A 20,507-nucleotide genomic window follows, 5' to 3' on the forward strand; every position below is an offset into this window, starting at 1 on the left:
ACATTTTTTATTCCCTACTCCAATATTCATTCTATAATATTGTATGGTCTCCCCAGAATTTTGCATGGGAAAATAGTTTTAATATAGATGTACCATTATTAAATCACTAATTGAAAGTGACTTTCTTGCCTAATTTTGGAACAGTATATTTTATACATAAAGATATGTATAAATTCATTACTAGATATATGGTACATTTCACCAAGGCTGCCATCTTGAATCTCAAGAAAGATGCAAATGCCAATTTCTAAAGAAACTTATGAACAAAATCTCTTAGCAGTAGTGAATGTAAAACACAGCTAAGTGACAAACCAATACAAATCCCAAACTATGAAAAATATACTTTGTGGAAAAAACTTTATGGTAAATTACACGTTACTGTCTGCAAACCTGAGGCAGACTTATACCTCTCTGGAGGTCACATTTCCTCTGAGTAAAATAAGAACAACACAAAACCGCTACTCTGCTGCCACTACAATTGCTCCTATTACCAGCAGCAATTTATTGAATGTAAATCTGCGTCAAGTATTGTGATAAATGCTCTCCATGCATTCTGTCACTTAATCCTCACAACAATCCATGCAGTGGAAGCTACTGTTATTCTCATTTTACAAATGAGATCTGAGGGTCTGAGAAATTACTAATAAATAAGGTGTGTGCCTGCTTCAGTCATGTCCGACTCTGCAACCATGTGGACTTCAGCCTCCAGGCTCCCCTGTCCATGGGATTCTCCAGGCAAGAATGCTGGAGTGGGTTGCCATGCTCTCCTCCAAGGTATGTTAGCCAATAGCCTGATCCGTGAGATGCCAATAGCCTGGTCCATGAGACTCCAGAGCCCAAACTTTTAAGCACTATTGTATATTCTTTGTTGACTACATGTTGGAGGTTTACTGCCAAATATACATGAAGTTTGCCAATTTCTTTCCTCTATACATGATTAGGGGCTTCTATTTGAAAACATTTGTATCTATGCACCTTTTAAAACCTTATCTGTGTCTTTGAGATCACTGAATCTCCAGTTTCTTGGATTACAATACTTGAATTCTAACCTTCCCTGGCAGTTGGGAGATATGATTTATTAACTACACTCTGTGGTTCCCCTTGATGTGAAGTTTATGTTTATGAATAGTATCATCTTTTTCCTTACCGAGGTCCTCCTCTTGGTTAATGCGCTCCTCCCCCAACCACTGCTCCCCTCCTCTGCTCTGCCCTTTCGTATTTCTCCTCAATGCACATGTCTGCTCTGCTTTTACTTTGTACCTTCTCATCTTGTGAGCTCACAGCCCTGCCTCCATGGTACCCCTTCTGCAGTTACTCTCTCAGTCTGGTTTCACATTTGTCTAGATTTCCAGGTCCTTAACACAGGACTTCTTGGCAAGATATGAATATGGCAGATCTCAGTTTCTCACTTTTTTGGAGGCTACATTCTTCTTTCACAAAGGACTGTGTTTGAATTTGATTAACAGTTGCTACCTTTGATTCTCTAAATTATCCGGGTTGGGAGTTGGATGGAGAGATGGATGGCTGTTTCCAACCCCTATCCGTTGACTGAATTCTGGCACCCCTTTATCCCAGCTGCACAGGTTTTGAGTCTTAATGTTATTTCTCATACTTTTGGCATTTTTCTCCCATGTTGATCATCAGTCATCAGGTCTGGTTGATTGTCTCTTTGCATTGCTTTTCTAATAAATAATTTCCTTCCCATTCCCACGGCAGCCAGCCCCTCATCCTATTCCCTGTTGTTAACCTCTGCCTTTTCTTCTTCAGCCCTTTGTGCAAGCCACTGTCAGAACCCAAACTTGGCTTTCATGAAAACTACACCAGCTTCCTTCACTGGTCTCTTGCAGAATTTCTCAAAGTTTGTTTTATGAAATGCTAGTGCTGAGGGATCCTCATGAGTAATATTTTCAAAACAAGTTTCTATGATTAAATACATTAGGGAAATGCTGGGTCAAGTAAACTTAAATGTGTTTCCTCACTGCAGAATTCTCAGAGCCCTTTACATGCCAGTGTGCAGGGTAAACTTTCAGAAGGATGATGGAGTATAGAGTCCCTCCCGAACTAATTTGGGCTGCAGAGGTTTTTTTTTTTCTTTTTAATTTCTACTTATTTTGGCAGAGTAACAGGCAGGATTGATGTTTCATAGAAAACATGTTAAGAAATGCTGGTTCTTTGAAATAAATTTAAACTTCTCAGGCTGACAATAGATCTCAGGCCAGTTTATTTAGACGGCTGGGGTGTTTTACATCTCCTGAAGCAACTACCCATTCTGGGCAGATTGGTCTTCTATTCTTGTGCAAGCTGCCTTCTTTCCCATGTTTAAGACTATCATGGTAACAATCTTTTGGTCTAGAGGCTTACTCCATTCAAGCTCTAAATCTACATTTTGTTTGTCTTTTATAGATGAACTCAACATTGTCTTTTCAACACATTTACCTTTTATAAGTATGTTACAATCTTATCCAGTTCTATTTCTGCCAGCAGCAGATTTGCAAGATTTGCATAGCATTTATAATGATACAACCAGTAATGACTACTCTGTGAGCATCTGTTATGTTCTCAGCATTTTCACAATGCTGTCTTTATAACCACCATGCAAAGTAGTTGTTCTTCGACCCATGTTACAGATGAATAGACTGAGGTTATGTAAGTAGTACATGATTTTGTAGTCAGTGGGTGGCAAGACTGGGATTCAAACCCAGGACTCTTTTCTAAGCAACTTAATATTCGCAAAGCTTTAAAGTGGTTTCAAAGCTGGGTGACAGGTTAATTTAGAGATGAGAAACCCATCTCTCAGGTAAAAAGATCTCTTTTCTGATAAACAGTAATTTCTAGCTTTAAGACAGCAGACATTTTAAGGTCAGGGCTTGGATTAGAGAGTGTCAAAAATGCATCTTCTATAACAAGTTTGTATTAACATCAGTGACTTTCCAGCACTCTGGAAGGTGTCATGGAGGACATGGATAAAGGTTGATACAGACCCCTGAGTTGAGGAAATTGCAATGTGTTTGGAGAGACAAAATGTAAACACGTTAAATGACAGAACCATATCATATAGTTTATAATCAGATAGGCATTGTTAAACTGAGGGTCATGAACTCCTAGGAGGTCATTGGTTAGTCTTGGAACAGGGTGTCTATGAATCTCTACATTTGAATGGATATACTCATTTTCACTTGGAAGGAAGAGTGTCTATACCCATCTTCCTATTTCCTAAAAGCTCTGTAATCCCAATTTGTTAACAACAGTGACTGCATGGGATGCTGTGGTATAGGGTATAAATGGAAATTTCGAGTCATGGTCAGGGAGGCACTGGCTTCAAAGCCACAGAGATTGGGTTGGACTTTCTTTACTACTACTTGCTTAGAGACCACGGGCAACATGGCAGTTTCTTCAGCTTCACTGCTAAGAAATTAGGGTAATATACCCTGTGTAGACAAGTAGTGAGGATTAAAGGAGATAGTGCAACTATGGAAAGCATCTGGCGTGTTGCCTGGTATAAGCTAGTCACTCCAGACTAGTTGCCTTGATTTTTGTTAAATTCATTTTTTTGCTCTTGTCTCTGTAAACAAACTGAGTGTTTTTAAAACAGTACACATTCATTATCTTAGCAAGTCCTGGAGATCAGAAGTCTGAAATGGATCTGAGTGGGTCCAAATCAAGGTGTTGGCAGAACTGCATCCCTTCTCAAGGCTCGAGAGGATCTGTTTTCATGCTAATCTAGATTCTAGAGGTTGCCCATTTTCCTTGATTTGAAGCGTCCTTTCATCTTCAAAGCCAGCAGTGGTGAGTTGAGTTCTTCTCATGCCATATCATCGTGTGACACTCACTTCTCTGCCTTTTTCCTTCACTTACAAGTGACCACTTGTGATAGCATCTGTCCTTCCTGGATTACCCAGGATAATTTGTTTATAATTCAACTAATTAATTGATTAAGCAAAATTCTATTAAATTATTTGCTGTACACCATTTATCAGACTTAACTATTTTTGTGAGTTCAGTGGGAGCAGTATATTTTTCCTACTGAAATATAATCTTTAATTAATCAACCTTTCATTTAGAAAATATTTGATATCTAATATGGATTATACCAGTCATTGCTGTTGGTAATGCATAGATAAATCCGTTTATCCAATATTAAGGTAGATCCTCCAGTGTACAAGGCAGAAGGCAGTGTGTCAGACACTGAGAAGTATACACAGAATTTATGTGTAAGGAGTTTAAGGCCTGGTTTAGGCATTAAAAATACATTATGACTAAAAGCTAGGATAAAAAGGAACTATAGTTAACAGTAGGGTCATCACAAGAAAAAAAATTTTAACTGTGTTAGGTGAGTAATGTTAATTAGATTTGTGGTTATAATTTCAAAATGTATACAAACAGAATTATTACATTGTACATACAAAACTAATATGAAATTATAGGTCAATTTTACCTAAATTTTAAAAATTAAAAAAATTGAAGTACAAAAGCTAGGGTAGAAAGTGCCTCCTCATAAGCATACTGTGGGTTTGGTGACCATATTTTTAACCCTCAAACTGAAACACATGATGTGACTAGAATAGAGTACTGGAAGCTGACCATCTCAGAAAATCTGAGCCACGCGGTCAGTTTTGTTTTGGGGACTTAGAAGAGAGAATTGACTTTGGCTGAGGCCCGGGGAGTTGGTACATGAGCTAGAAGCTGAAGAATTCCAGTGCTGTGAACTGTGAGGTGTGGGCAGGCATGGCCAGTGCACAGCCAGGGTGAGAGGTAGGGTAGCCCTGGGCTCAGGTGGGGAGGCTGCACACAGGATGTCAACCAGGGCTTTAGGGGTAAATTTAGTTTATTAGATCTCAAATGTGGGGGGATGTGTCCTTTGCTCTTCTGCTTGAGGTGGGTAAGGATTTGAGGTTATGGAAGTTATTGGAAAAGAAATTTACATTCTTAGCCCTCTCTCTATCAAATCTTTTTTTTTTTTAATCAGTTTCAGGTGCCTAGTCAACTTAAAAAGAAAAAATCAGCTTTTTATTTGTAGATTTGTAAGTCTGTCTGGTGGATTAGGGATGAGTGGAAAGAGACTCACTAGGCCCTTCCCCCACATTCACACAGTAAAGTCAGATTAAGTTTTGATGTAAAAAGCCAAGGGTGTAAAATCTGAAAGGAATCCAGGTGCCCCTCGGTGGAGCTTCTGTGGGTTTTGCAGGCCCCCTCGGGGAAGCAGCTGTCAGGGACACCTCTGAGCGAGGCCAGAGCCTCCTGCATGGGGAAGTTCAGTTCCTGCTGGGTCTGTTTATATTGGAGGCTTACATCATGTCAAGAGGAGCCTAGACAAACAGTACAAGGGCTTGTGCTCAGGGCAGTGTTTCTAATCCCAGCCTTTCCTGGTTCTTGACCCAAACTTGGCATCATCACAGCTCTTACCCACCTGGGGTTCCCAGGGGGCCCTGCATGACCCAGTGGCCCTGGAATTCCACGGGCCCATTTCGCAGCAGTTGATGTGGAGGAAAGTTGAAAGCCATGTTTTTATTTGATAGACTTCCTCGTGGTTAGAACACTACTCTGGAAATGTGCTGATCTGCGTGGCGGTGTGGTGCAAGGAGTTGGAGAGACGATTCTGTTCACAGAGATACTAATGGACTGAGAATGAAAGTCACCTTCTGTGTTTTCAAAGTGACTTTAGTGACTGGGGAAATCTTGTGTTAAGTGAAGAGGAAATAAAATTTCATGTACAGGATAATCTTAACTTCGTTAAAAATATACACAAACATACACACACCCCTGACACCCCAAAATAGTAAACAAGGATTATTTCTTGGTGGTGGAACCGTGAATGAAACTTTTTTTATTCTTATGCTTTTCTGTTTTTGTTTTATTGTATTCTGGGGGAAGCGGGTTAGAATCTTCTCAATTTCTCTTATTTTTTTATGACATGAAGTTGTATGCATACATGTGTGCTAAGTTGCTCCAGTCATGTCCAACTCTTTGCGACACCATGGACTGTGGCCCATCAGGCTCCTCGTCCATGGGATTCTCCAGGCACAAATACTGGAGTGGGTTTCCATGCCCACCTCCAATGAAGTTGTACACTTTCCCCTTAATTTTCACTGACGGATGTTTTGAGAATAATCACTGCTCTCAGAAGGAAGGCATCTTATTAGAATAAATATACTCATGGCAGAAATAAATGTACCTGATGAGGATAAAAGCAAAACATTGGAATTTTTTCTAGAAGCAGCTTGACTCTCTTAATTCTTCTAGCTTTCTTATTAAAGTATGAAACATCAAAGAGATACTTTTTAATTCAGTACTTTCAATTTTTAAAAACAAATGTCCTTATTCCAAGAGTATACATAGTGATTGTAAATAATAAAATGTAAATAATAATGTATATACACATAAACAAGAAAGAGGAAAATAAATATCACACATAATTTCATTACCTAAGAGAAAAAAACATTCTTAGTATTTGGGTTTATGCACTTCTAATCTTTTTTTCCAGTGCCTAGACATTGTATACATATTACTGAAAACAAACCAAAACAAAAATGACATCTGATGATTTGACTTAAAGGACTATGAAAAGCCCTTACATACTGCTGCTTGTAAACTGACATTTTCCCATCCTCTGACTTAAATATATTCAAGCAAGGATAGGGTCTGTTTGTTCAGCTCTATCACTACAGGCTTCCCAGAAGAATGTGACTGGACATCAGGATGTCTGGGACTGTGGCTTATTTTACTGGGTCTGCTGAACAAAAATTATATGCAGATACAGTGTTCATTTTTGTCCCCTAAGTATTTCTCTAGTTTTCTTTTTCAGAGAGGCAGATTTGGTAACCCTGAGAGTCTCACTTTCAGTTTTTCTCCAGTGCACGTGTTCGCTGCTTTTGTGGGATCTGGCATAGGGACCTTGAGCATACAGAAAAAAGGGCCAAGGTTTCAAAATTATTTTAGTGCCCCCAAATGCAGCATGTATTTCTCAGGCATCTTCTTCCTCATGAATTTTTGTTGGCTTCTTCTGTTTTGCCGTTACAAAGAAAATCATCTTGTTCTCCGAACCCTTCTCTTCCACAAGTTAGGCCTCTTGAAAAATATCTTTCCTGATAGCCCTGCTACTGCTGCTAAGTCGCTTCAGTTGTGTCAGACTCTGTGCGACCCCATAGATGGCAGCCCATCAGGCTCCCCCATCCCTGGGATTCTCCAGGCAAGAACACTGGAGTGGGTTGCCATTGCCTTCTCCAAGGAAAAGCCCTACTCAGACATAATTTCCCTTGCCTGGTATCCGTGGATGTCCCTCACTGCTTCCTGCCCAGCTACAATTCAGCTCAGCTTTTCCCAGGACTCCTGGGCCATGCTGCAGGCAGTATATTTTCTGTTGTTTCTTTGAGGATTTAGTTTGCCATGTAATTGACCTTATTGACATACACCCGCACTTGGACTCTTAAAAACAAAAGGACAACAAAAATGAAAACAGAAAAGTGTAAGGCAGAAAAAAAATATCACTCATAGTTGTACCACTAAGAAACAACCTCAGTTTATAATTTTAGGGTTTGTAGGTGTTTGGATATTTATTTTAACATGGTCAAGATTTGTTGTATAGATAGAATTTGGTTTCCTAGTTTTCATTTAACATGGCATAAGTATTTCTTCAAGCACGAACATTAATTACACAAACTTTTTCAATGACTAGATAATAGTTCATTTTCTGGATTTCCTGCCAAAGGCTTAGCTCTTTGTTTAATGTTAGGAGAAAATCTAAATATCCATTTTCTTACAATGTGTCCGTGATCAGTAGGCATGGAGAACAGTGCTAAGGTGTGTAGTGAATTCTTGGTAAATGTTAGCTATTACTGTGTTTGTTAGTGATAATTTTGATGCAGCTGGAGTCAGAACACCTGGAGAAGCCATACGATGTCCCCTGCAGACTCCAGGCAGAAATATAGGGATTCCCTGTGCTTGCTCAACAGCAGAGAGCGGATTTCTCAGGAGTATAATTTCAGCTCCTTCATTTATGTCTTGGCCGTTGCAAGCTGAAATCCATCTGTTACGAGCTCAAGAGCTCAAAAGCCTTGATTGGTTCTGGGTTTTCTTGTTGAATATGTGGCATTAAAAACTCTGAAAAAGCCCTTTGCTTGAATTTGGTGCATCTGGTGGTCAGGTTAACATTTAGTTCTTTTGTGGCATGTGGTAGTATTAACTTTGAACTATATGTCTCCTGATGCCACTTGGGGTGTCCCAAAGAACTTCCTTGCTTCCTATCAACCAGAAAGCACCATTCTCATACCAGGGAGGGATTCCATTCATCAGAATGCGAGAGAAATGTGTAATAGGACAATTTTGAAAGTAATAACATGGAGAAGGGGACTGAAAAATGCAGTATGGAGTGGTTAGATAGGTGGGAAAACTAGTTGGAGTTGGGTATAGGATTTGGAAAGTGGGGACTGGGTGCTGTGCGCTGCAACAAACTGAGTAAAATTTGAGTTATACTGAAAGACCAACCATAAAAAAGGATAAGAAAGAAATTGAAATGGAGGGTGAATTAAAATGTTGCTGCTGAGCTCTCAAGCTTTCTCTCCCACCTTCTTCCCCTAAGTAATCCTTTTCTATAATCCTTGAAGTATTTGAACCCTACATATCAGAAACGATCAGTTCTGTGAGTCTTTATTAAATGTTGACAAGAAAAGCTAACTTAGACAAGTAATTCATTTATAAAATTCCCAATACATCTAATTTATGTGGAGTCACATGAAATTGACATATGAAATGACATAATGTATCATAAAACAACATTAATTTCCAAACACTTTAGAAATTAAACGCACATATTTACTTTGGATCCAGTTGGTCCTACCAAATCTGTTGGCACATCCTTCCTCCCAATGGATGCTTCATTCTTCCCTTACATCTTCAGAATTATTATTTATATGAGATAGTGTCATGTTCTTGACCTGTTCTAGAAACTGATCTTTTTATTTTAGTTCGGACTAATTTCTCTGAATTTCTCATTTCCTGGTTGTGTATGCCTTCTTTAAAACAGATAAAATATCTTTTTATGGGAAACAAATTAATGTCAAATTTTGTTTAAAAAAAAGAAATGATACTTAATTTTCTATATAAACCTTTGGAATGCCCTAAAGCATAAAATTTTACTTGGGTCTCATAGTATTGTATTACTGGTATTTTGAAGTGATGAATTCATTGAAATTTCTTAAACTTAATAAATGATGGGGTTTGCAATTTATTTTTTATCCAACTTTTGATTTTGAATACAAAGATCAAAATATAGGAGGCTTGTATTTCTAGAAAATACACAGAGACAGTTTCATCAGTGTTTTGTTTCTTAACATTAAACATGTATCTGTTTGGCAAGTCTGTTTATCTGTCCTTAGAAATATATGAGTATTGAATATAATACTTTTTTAAGACCATGAATAACATTTAGAATACCATGTTCCCTGATTTTTTGAATCAGTTAAAAGGAAACAATATTGTTGCTTTGATGAATTGTCATATATGCTGCTGCCTTTTATTTATATTTTTGTTCTCATTTATATGGATTATGAAATTTGGCCAGTTCTATTTACAAAATCATCCTAATTTCATTTCTCTAACCTTGACATTAAGACCATAGAAGCATATCAAGGCTCTAAAATAGAGATGCTTTAAAAATTCAGAAGTGTTATAAGTAACTTTTAAGTATAAAAGCACCAGAAGTACTTCATATCCTATGAGATTTGGTACAAACTTTTGGAACAACTGAACTTTTTTTTTTTTTAAGTTGGTTTTCCTTAGTGTATTTCTGCTCAGGCCCTCCCTTTACCTGGCAGGTGCCCCTATCAAGTTTATTGCAGAGACCCTTGTTTTTCTCTTTGAATCCTGTGCTCGGTTTATGACCTGCTTTTGTCTCTCACTCATCCGCAGAGCCCGGCGTCTGCACGGTGTTTGGAGACCCCCACTACAACACTTTTGACGGACGGACATTTAACTTTCAGGGGACGTGTCAGTACGTGTTGACAAAAGACTGCTCCTCCCCTGCCTCGCCCTTTCAGGTGCTGGTGAAGAACGACGCGCGCAGGACCCGCTCCTTCTCCTGGACCAAGTCGGTGGACCTGGTGCTGGGCGCCGGCACCGTCAGCCTCCAGCAGCACCTGACGGTGCGCTGGAACGGCTCGCGCATCGCTGCCCTGCCACGCGCCGCAGTTCCACATCGACCTGGACGGCTACCTCTTGAAAGTGACGACCAAAGCAGGTGGGCTTCCAGAAGCAAGGGCCTTCTGTGTACCTCTGGCGCTTCCCTCTGCCTCACCAACTGGTGCCCAGAAGCTGCAGCTGCTCCCCCTCTTCCTCCGTGGAGGAAAACCAGAGGCAGAGAAGTCCACCAACTGCAAGGGTTGCTTCATTCTCCAGATGCCACAAAATAGCTGGAGAAAATTGGCATACCGAGGAGCCTTGCAATCTGATGCCAGTCACCCGCAACATGCGATCTGTCCACATCCAGTGTCTTTTCATCCTCATTCCGAAAATAGCAGTTGTTCTCTCCGGATAACCACTGTCTCATGTTGTGTTGCTATTTTAGGTCATTGATGTCCAGCTTGGAATTGTCAGTGTCTTTCCCAGCTCAGCTAGTCATGTGCAGTTTCACATCTGTGAGAAAGAGTGTTTCCTTGTTAACATCTGTCCAAGAAGGAGGGAATCCTCAAAAGCAAACTGCAAACCTGTGGGTGTGCATATGGGAGTGGGGATGATGGGCTGTGTGACCAGCAGTCCTGTCCATTCTGGACCTGGGGAAGGCTGCTTATTGAGTTGATGGGCACAACTGTCAGCTCCTGCTGGAAGACACTTAGGGTGCTTGCTCTGAAAGCACTCTCTCCAGCCATGGGCTCATGGAGCTGGCCACTGATTCTGAGACCTTTTCTCAGCATCACATATTGCCTGAGACTTGCTGGACTCTGTTGCCACTCCACTGGCAGATACATTCCCCCTAAACCAAACTGTTCATAGTTGCTAATAAGTGACTCATAGGGGTTCACAGAGGCCCACATTCTTGTCTGTGAGATGTTGCCTAAGAGAGACATCTTAGAAGCAGAACTCTACCCTTTATTATCAGCCCCAAAGAATGAATTCAGTTTGTTCACACATTTTGTATGATATCATGAATGCTTCCTTCCATGCTGCCTTTGGTTAGTGCATATTTTGGTCAGTTGGATATTGAATTGCATGTCCTCTTAGCATGCTGTTTCTTTAAGCATGATATTTGAGGAAGTCAGCATATATATATATATATATATATATATTTTTACTTTGTGCATTAATGAAAATTTAACAATGTAAAAGCATCACTTGGGTTCCAGTTTCTTTATCTAATATGGATCAGAAAGGGAAACATTTGATAGAGCAGGCACTTTTGAGGGAATGCAGAGATTGTTCTCCATGGTACTTTCAGAACCCTGTTTTCTGTTCAAGTCAAAATATATTCGGTAAATTGATTTGAGCTGATGAAATGCCAGCTTAGCTAAACAAAGGCAGGAAACCAAAGAGAAACCCACGGAGATTTTTATTTAGAGAGTATGACATGGTTTCAGTGAGAAATGTTAAATATTAATGTATTCGAGCATTCTATAGAGAAGAATGTTCACTTTGAAAGTGGTAGATGTGAAGAGTTCTGTTCTTTCAACTTCAGAGGGATTAATCCACCCCAGAAAATTCAGACACCAGTTGTTAACATTCAAATGACATGTCACTCTGCACATGTAGGCCTCAGCTCATCTCTTTGAAGGAGGCAACAATTTGTGGCTTCACGTAAAATGGACACAAAACGACCTATTATTACACAGACTAATTAGAAGTACCTTGTTTATCTTTTTGCATGCCGGCTGAACATAATGGATACTACTGATATGGAAATTATTAGCCATAACCCAATTCTCAGAGGAATTCTGCATATTCAGAATTACTAACAGTCGAGGAGGTTCAGAACTGCTCCTCTCACAGCTGGCAATACCTTACGGAATAAATGTCCTCTTTGTAAGGACTTCACATGGTAAAAATGAGCAAAAGGATGAGGCTGCTAAGAAAATAATAATAGGTCATAAATGCCATAATTGGATTAGTCAATTTAACTCTTCTAGGCCTTGAATTCAGTTTTGCAGTTTGTCTTTTTTCCATCTCTCTTGCCATGATGCAGCTAATTTACGTGGTACCTTTTATACGCAGGTGACCAACTTCCTATAGCACACGGAGGGCACAAACCTTCTGCTTCCTAGGGAAGAACTATATATCTCTGGGTGCTAAAATTGCTTTGAAATTATCTTTTGAATGGAACAATTCCATTTCCAGACAATAGTCCTTTCTACTCTGGTCCCCAAATCTCAGTTTGTACTATCCCTTAGGGATGTTTTCATTTTTATTACCTATTGATTGTCTATCTAAAATATCACAGTATATCCTTTGAATGTTTGTTCTTCCTCCATAATCTTTTTCATAAGCTCAAGTGATCAAAGGCTATTTCTTTGAAATAGCCGTTTAAATCAAGACTGCAGGTGTAAGTTGGGAGATAGAGGGAAATGACTCTTCACCCCTGTGATTTATAGACTCAGCACTTCATGATAGAATCTTTTGGCAGAAGAGCACAGGTGGCTGTGTAGCTTGGGTGGAATTAAGCAGTAGTTACATATCTAAGAACAACTAGGGTAGTACAGAAGGCAAAGCAAGGCTTGGAAGCTTGAGAAAGCTCTGCTCCTTCCTGTCACAACTCCCCTCTCTCCCCCGCCCAACTCTCGGCACTTAGCGAATCATTTAAAATATTTCCTTTCTGCCATCTGTTCACTTCATCAACTCCACCTGAAAGAGTTACGTCAGATCCACCTGAAAGTATTAACATATGGGAGTGTGGCTTTGTATTTTACTTTTGGTAAAACTCTACATCTGAGGAACCTGAAGTATATGTATGTTGCTGTTGTTCAGCCGCTAAGTTGTGTCCAACTCATTGCAACCCTATGAACAGCAGCACGTGAGGCTTCCCTACACACACACACACACACACATTCCTTTGGTTTAAACTCTAAGCAGAAAAAATTCTCCATTTTTAAGCATCACTATGGTATATCTACAGATTTTGCACCTCCTCTCTCTTAAAAGTGGACTGCAGCAAAAGCAACAATAACAACCAAAAACAAATAAACAAAAGCAACCACAAAATAAAAGACCGACAACTTTCCCACCAAAAAAAAAAATTAGTAATCTGGAGCCAGGTCACACACTTGAAGGGTGAAAAACAGGTTGGTAAAACATTCACTGGTGCAAAGGAAAATTGGAAGACTCTTCATCCAGTGGAAGGAATGCAGCTGCTGCTCACATCCCAGATGAGACATGTGCTTCAGCTTTGGCCTTCTGACTGCCAGTTGTTTCTACCAATTTCCCATGCAGAGAATTGGGAAACTCATCCCAGCTGCAGAAAAGACTAACCCCAAACCCTCAAACACTTCCATGGCATTTTCATTTCATAAGATGCCTATTTAAAATCTCTTTTGGAAAAGCAATGAGTTTTTCAATTACAACTTATTCATTTTTTTTTTGCCTGTCACTACTGTAATTTACTTTGCATGGATTTTACTCGTGTAGAGAGTAAAAATAACCATGCAAATACGTGTGTATATGATACAAGAATAGACAAAGTCATCTGTAGTCAAGTAAGTCATCCAAACACAATAGGAAGCCTAACACTGTTCTGTAAATATCCTCTTAACATGATGATAAAAAGAGGAGAAAAAGGGAGTGAATTACAAATTATTCTCTTACTTTGAGGATTGTGTTTCATGAAAGAGATGTCAAGAGTCTTGAGAAAAAAAGCAAAAGTGTTAGTCATTCGTCATGTCTGACTCTTTATGACCCCATGGACTGTATGTAGCTTGTCAGGCTCTTCTATCCATGGAATTCACCAGGCAAGAATACTGGAGTGGATAGGGAATATTACTGATGCAGGAATCGAACCTAAGCCTTCTGCCTTGTAGGCAGAATCTTTACCATCTGAGCCGCCAGGGAAACCCCAAGAATACTGGAGTGGGTAGCCATTCCCTTTTCCAGGGAATCTTCCTGACCCAGAGATTGAACATGAGCCTCCTATATTGCAGATTCTTTATCATCTGAGCAACCAGAGAAGCCCAGAGTCTTGAGAAGAGTATATTTAAAACACAGTGGGCCTGCATCTTCTTAAGCATGCAGGAACCACCAGTCCATTGCAAAGAAAGAATGACTGACTTGTTCCCTGTGAGTTGAATTCCCATGAACTCAGTTGCCCAAAATCTCAAATTTATTGTATCACTGCCAGTAATTTTGTTGGAGCTTCTTTGGATGTAAATTCTCGACCAATGTGGCACTTGGAAGAGCAGTGTTTGCCTGCTGTCTAGGAAAGAGATTTGTAGTTTGGAAAATTTTGCAAGGTGGAAAATCTTTGGAATTATGCTCTAAAAGTTAGAACGTTGTATGGAATTGATTTTCTCCCTTCGTTTCTCTGGCTGGGCAGCTGCCTAGTTACAGGAGTATGAGGTCAAGTTTCTTTTATACCTTAGAGAGTATATTACAAATCAAATTACAGTTTGCTTGTCTTTTTTCAAAATGTTATTTCAGTGTCTTAACTGGCATGAAATTCACAAATTTCTTTGGCTTTGCTGACTCATTGTGTCAATTTACAGTATAATTCATTCATTTAGTGAGAATATACTACGTGCCAGATACTGTGTTCGATGATGGGGCGTGAAGAAATAGAAATTGTTTTATACAATAGTTGTGATTGTCAGAATTGACCCAATGTTTGAGATCCTCACAGGAGATCAGTCCAGTGTGTGGACAGACTAGCAGCCTGTCCTTGCTCTGATCACCTTGTCCCATCATTGTCTTCTCTTCACTCAGTTACTCCCAAAGCCCAAAAGAGACTTTCTTATGACCTTCTTTCCTTCTTTTTAGCTAATTCTATTCAATTGCTTTCGGGAACTGAGTTGCTTCTCCTGACCAAGAAACCTTCTCTACCTTTGCCTTGGGCTGAGAATACTTCTGTTCTTTTCATGTACCATACATGATTTCCATGTGAGTCTTTCGGTTTATTTCTTGAGAAATCCAGTTTCGGACCACTGGTTTATTCTACCAATAATTTCCCCTAAAGCAGATCTGTAACTCTTTCTTATGTCAGTTGTGTGACCTGCTTGCAGAATGCTATTTGGCCAGGTTTTTCTCCTCTAGGACAATGACCAAAGGAATATTGGCTTTAGAATATTGGCTTAGGGAATATTATCTGTAGCATCTTACTTCTGGGTGTTTCCTACTGCTCTTACATCACTCTAATGTTGCCTTATGCCAATTTTATATTCAAACAAGATCCATTCCATCCCTCCCCACCCCTTTCTTCTTTCTCATCACCACCTTATCTCCCAACTTCTGAGCATCTTCTGAGCATTTACTCATCAGGCTAATGTTGATCCTTCAGGAACAAAGATAAAGTCTTCTTAAAAAAAAAGAAAAAGAAGCTCTCTCTGGATACTCAGAAAGGACTAAATCAAAGACTAGGTTTTGTCAGAAATCCAAGAGGATAAGATTGAAAACACACAGCTGGGGATATTTTCTATTTTTTTCTGTTAAAACGGAGCTTTCTTTGTGGGCTGTCACTCTTAGGAGACAGTGACAGTGAGTAAGGAGGAGTCCCAGAGCAGAAATGCACTGTGACCTGTTGTAGATGTCCCCTCGGTCCTCATCTACAGCACTGGTACCTAGTTCATCCATTCACTGGGTAGCTCGGGCACTGCCAAGATATTACCAAGAGAACAGTAAGAAGGGCTTCCACCACACACTTGAGACATAAAGAAAATGTTAATACCAGAATCATCATTTGCTCTGGGTTGATCCTCAAAAGACTTTTCATGAAACCCTCTCCTTTGTCTTATGGGTAGTGTGTTCACATACTGCATCATTTCTTCCTGGCATCCCGATCAAACTGATCTGTGCTGTGTGACAGCAGAGCCTGGCTGTCCGACCCATGACAGAGATTCCACTCTTCAGTGGGGTCACTTGTTACAGTAAATCCTAGACACTCAGGGCTAGTAGGTCGGGAGAAAATGAATGTTCTCAAATTCTCCAACTGTTTAGATGGTCAGTTCAGCAAACCAAGAGGGGATTATGTTCTCAACCTTGTGGAATGAAGATCGTTTCCTCAGTGAACAGTGCTGTCCAGGTGATTCTGTCCAGCACATGAGGAATTTTGACCTATGGCCTGATAGCCTCCATGCTTGCTCAAATGTTGAAGCTATGATCAGCCCAGGTATGCATGGAGACCCCAACCTAGGTCTCATAACATCTCAACCATGGAAGCACGGATTAAACAGCTGTGTGTATCTCATGGATGACTAAAATAATGGGAGGCAAATGTTTTCATTTGTATGAGTGTTGTCCTTTGAAGAGGATGTGTTCAGAAGCTTTATATTTATTACTTTAATACTTCCACTATGGCAAATAATTTGGAAATTTTCACTTGGCTCTAAATATCATCATATGGGGAGAATATTAGATAAAGAGAAAATTACATTTCAAATTATCATCTTTGTTATCTTTCCATTTCCACATTATAGTCATTGTTGGATAAATGAAAACATGATGTGAACCAAGACAATTACTCTGAAAAAGGGCAAAAATATAAACTGTAGAGTAACATGGTCAATGAAGAATCATCTGTAAGTCACACTACATATAAGATAACATTGTAAGGGCAAAACTCATACATTTAAAAAGTTCTAAGCCCCAATAATTGATTTGTGTAATATCACACAATGTTCGATGTGGAGAGACTGAAAGGTAATCAAGATTTTAGTGAGGTCCTTAGTCTTCCTTGTTAGAGGATAGTCATATGTACTGTATAAGAATCTACACTTGAAAACTATTGGTGGATTCAAGAGTGATTGCTTCTTGTTTCCTCTAGGTTTGGAAATATCCTGGGATGGAGACAGTTTTGTAGAAGTCATGGCTGCCCCCCATCTCAAGGGCAAACTCTGTGGTCTTTGTGGCAACTACAATGGACATAAGCGTGATGACTTAATTGGTGGAGATGGAAGCTTCAAGTTTGATGTGGATGACTTTGCCGAGTCCTGGAGAGTGGAGTCCAATGAGTTCTGTAACAGACCCCAGAGAAAACCAGTACCTGAACTGTGTCAAGGGACAGTGAAGGTAAAGCTTAGAGCCCATCGAGAATGCCAGAAACTCAAATCCTGGGAATTTCAGACCTGCCACTCAACTGTGGACTACACTACTTTCTACCGGTAAGTACAGTACTTTCAGGAATGGGCTTGGGTTACACACCAGAGATAGACTTGACCTTGAAACAGAAACTGTCAAATCCCTTGGTGTACCAGGGCCCCCAAAGCATAGTCTAAATACCCCTACTTCTTTCTTGTCTTGAGACTGATCTCCTCTTGAATCAGTCTCACATTATGTCTCAAAGTAAGAAATTGTAGGGAGTACTTCAGAGTTATCTTCTATAAGTGATTGTTTTTGTGTCTGCAGGTTCACTGGGAAGCTAGGGACACCCTAGGGTTTTTCCAGGTGTTAGCCTGACTCTAAGATTGAGGAGTGCTTCCCAAATTCTGGCCTGAAATACAATTTTGTAGGGCAGAAGTGGGAATCTCAAATTGCTCTGGCTGCCTTTGGGTATTTCAGTGAGCTCGGTTATTCTAGGTTTGAGGAAGGGTTCATCGGGTCTTTCCCATGGTCTGGCCCCAAACAAATCTGCACACAGAAAATGAGGTGGCCAGATGAGAGTTCCTTGGATTTTAGCCAACTATGAGACTTTGTGTCCAGAGTTAGAGGAGTATAGAAACAGGGCTTAAGAGGTGGAGGAAGGAAGGTCTCTCAGTAAGACTGTGGGTTCCATAACCTTTTCTAATTCTGATTAACCCCTTTCCATACAAAGCAACTGGTTACAGAGGAGACTTGGCTTTGACATCCATGCTACAAGGTTGCATCTGTGAATGGATGAATTTGGCCTGGTTGTACTTCCATTTACTGCACGATTCCATGGGTTCAAGAGCTGTGACTATCTATAACTTTAACCACCACTGGGTGTGGGAGGAAACATGAGATGAACACAGCCTCAAAAGGCCTTGTTTAAGCGATTTGCCCATGCCTCTTAAAATGAGAAAACTCCTGTGGTCTGAAGCCACAGAGAAGTTATTTTTACTCTTTAATTGCCACCAGTTTCTTTCCCCTAGTTCTCATTAAATGTGATTTTTAAAAATTTATTTGATCTTTGGATGTAAAAGATAAAGGTCTATAAAGTCAGCTCAAAGTGTGGTGAAAAAGGACGATCCCTGTCATCACAAATTCCTGAACATGACTGCATCTGTCAAACCATTTGGCTCCAACTCGTGTATTTAGTTTCTTCAAGCCATTTTCTGGTTGTAATTTGAATTCTCTGGGTTCCCTTCTTTCTCCTCCCTAAACCACCCAATGGATTGACCTCACCCTTGTCTATTGAAATTGAAAGATCTTTAATGCTTTCTGGAGTGGGTTAAGCACCTGGATAGACAAACCAGGGTTCACTTTGAAACTAAATACCCATCACTTGAAAGTCTGATGGGAAGCAGTTGTTGTTTAGTCGCTAAGTCATATCTGACTCTTTTGTGACTCCATGGACTGTAGCCCGTCAGGCTCGTCTCTCCATTTAATTCTCCAGGCAAAGATACCAGAGTGGGTTGCCATTTCCTTCTCCAGGGGATCTTCTGGACCCAGGGATTGAATCCGTGTCTCCTGAATTGGCAGGTGGATTCTTTATCGCTGAGCCACCAGGGCAGCTTGAATAGGAAGCAATAGAGCACAGTAATTAAGAACTTTATGGTCTCTCTGAGCTAAAAATCCAGCCCAACTTTACAAACTTAAAAAGTTATTTAAGCTCTCCAAACCTTGGTTTACTTATCTGGGAAATGCAGATGGTAAAAGAACCTACCTTGAAGAGCCATCGTTCAGATTCCGTGAGATGATGAAAGTAAATACATCTGCTTAACCCAGTGCCCTGGAGTAATAAGTACTCTGTAATTGTTGGCTACTATCATATCTTCTATCATTAATTAAATGATTAGCCAGGGTTAAGGCCTCTTTTGGATGCTCTCCTAGCCCAGTCGTGGATTTGGATTGGACCCTTCTCTGTCTGAATTAGAATGGAAAGGCTATACTTCTCCCAGGACCCTAGCAGTCCACACCTTTGGTCTTCATCCCATTTCAAAGGAATGTGTTGAAAGCAAATATTGGAGAGCAGGCCTGTAGAGATTCATCCCTTTTTGCAAATTTCTATTTCTTTGCTCTTTGGTGATTTATTTTGTATTATGATCCCTGGACTGTGAGCAGGAATATGATGAGCACCTTGGCAGCAGTCATGAGAAATGACGTTGATGTGAACAGAGAGAATGGGAACTGTTAGGTGGCCAGACAGATGCTTGCCTTCTGCTCTTGAAAGTCGCTACAACAGCTACAGTGGCACAGTAAGGGATGGGGGAGTCACTGTGTAAGGGGCTGGGTGCCTGAGTTTGGAGAGCTTTTGAGAATGCTCTCAGGATCTTTGTGTACTGAGGTTTGGAGGATAGAGCATGGTGGGAGGTGAGCTTATGTTCTGCTGTGTGTGGTGTAGGGGCAGAGCCCCCTTCCAGGCCAGCCACTCCCTGGGAGAGGCAAGGGGAGCTCAGGAAGGCAGAGCTGGGCGATCCTGACTGTCACTCGCTTTGTTGAAGACCTCACTCTCCAACTGAGAGATTCACCTTCATGAATTTTCAAGTGAGGGTCACCAGTATTGGGTAGATCTTGGATTTCTTTCTTTCTTCCAAGCACAGATGTAGCAGGAGAAAGGAAAGAAACAGGGTCAACATGGAAAGAGAATTCTGTTCTCAAGTGATTTCCAGCAAAGACCAAACCTTAGGGAGCCTTTAAGAAGCAATGGACTAAGAAGGTATTGGGTGGTCCCAGGATGGGTGTAACCTTAACTCTGACACTTGCTAGCTGTGTGGTCCTGGTAGCTTGCTGAGCTTCAGATTCTTTGTCTGTAGACTAGACATGGCAGCAGCTACCTGGTGGTGCTCCTCCAAGGCCTGAGGTCAATGGGCAGTGCCATGTTGGCATGTGATAGACAGGCAGTCTTGGTCTTGGCACAGTATGCTTTATCCTGTGTACCTTCCTTTTTATGGAGAATCTTGCCCCTGCTCAGCCACTTACGTTTCTGATACTTGGTATCTTCTCCTGTTCTCATTGTGGAGAACAGATTAGATAGAGTCTCACTGATGTATCTGCAGAGCAATTAAAAAATGAAAAAATTCTCTTTTGTGACATTGAATGAAATATGGTAAGTTAAGATGCATTGTAAATGTTTAAAAAATTGTTTTTACCTTATCTAGAAAAACGTTTCAGATGAACCTATTTTCAGGGTAGAAATAGATGCAGACATAGAGAATAGATGTGGGTGGGAGAAGGGGAGTGTGGGACAAATTGGGAGATTAAGGTTGACA

The 20,507-nt window shown here is 40.3% G+C and overlaps 1 protein-coding gene across 1 annotated transcript in view; it reads left to right on the top strand.

Moving 5' to 3' along the window:
- The window catches only part of BMPER (BMP binding endothelial regulator), a 252,156-nt gene that overhangs the window by 165,581 nt on the left and 66,068 nt on the right, over window positions 1–20,507 (top strand). The window contains 3 exon segments of the mRNA XM_070369518.1: window positions 9,904–10,159; window positions 10,161–10,231; window positions 16,943–17,279. Coding sequence (XP_070225619.1) covers window positions 9,904–10,159; window positions 10,161–10,231; window positions 16,943–17,279 — 664 coding nt within the window.

Source organism: Bos mutus, chromosome 4, assembly GCF_027580195.1.
Source record: "Bos mutus isolate GX-2022 chromosome 4, NWIPB_WYAK_1.1, whole genome shotgun sequence".
NCBI classification, from domain to species: Eukaryota; Metazoa; Chordata; class Mammalia; order Artiodactyla; family Bovidae; genus Bos; species Bos mutus.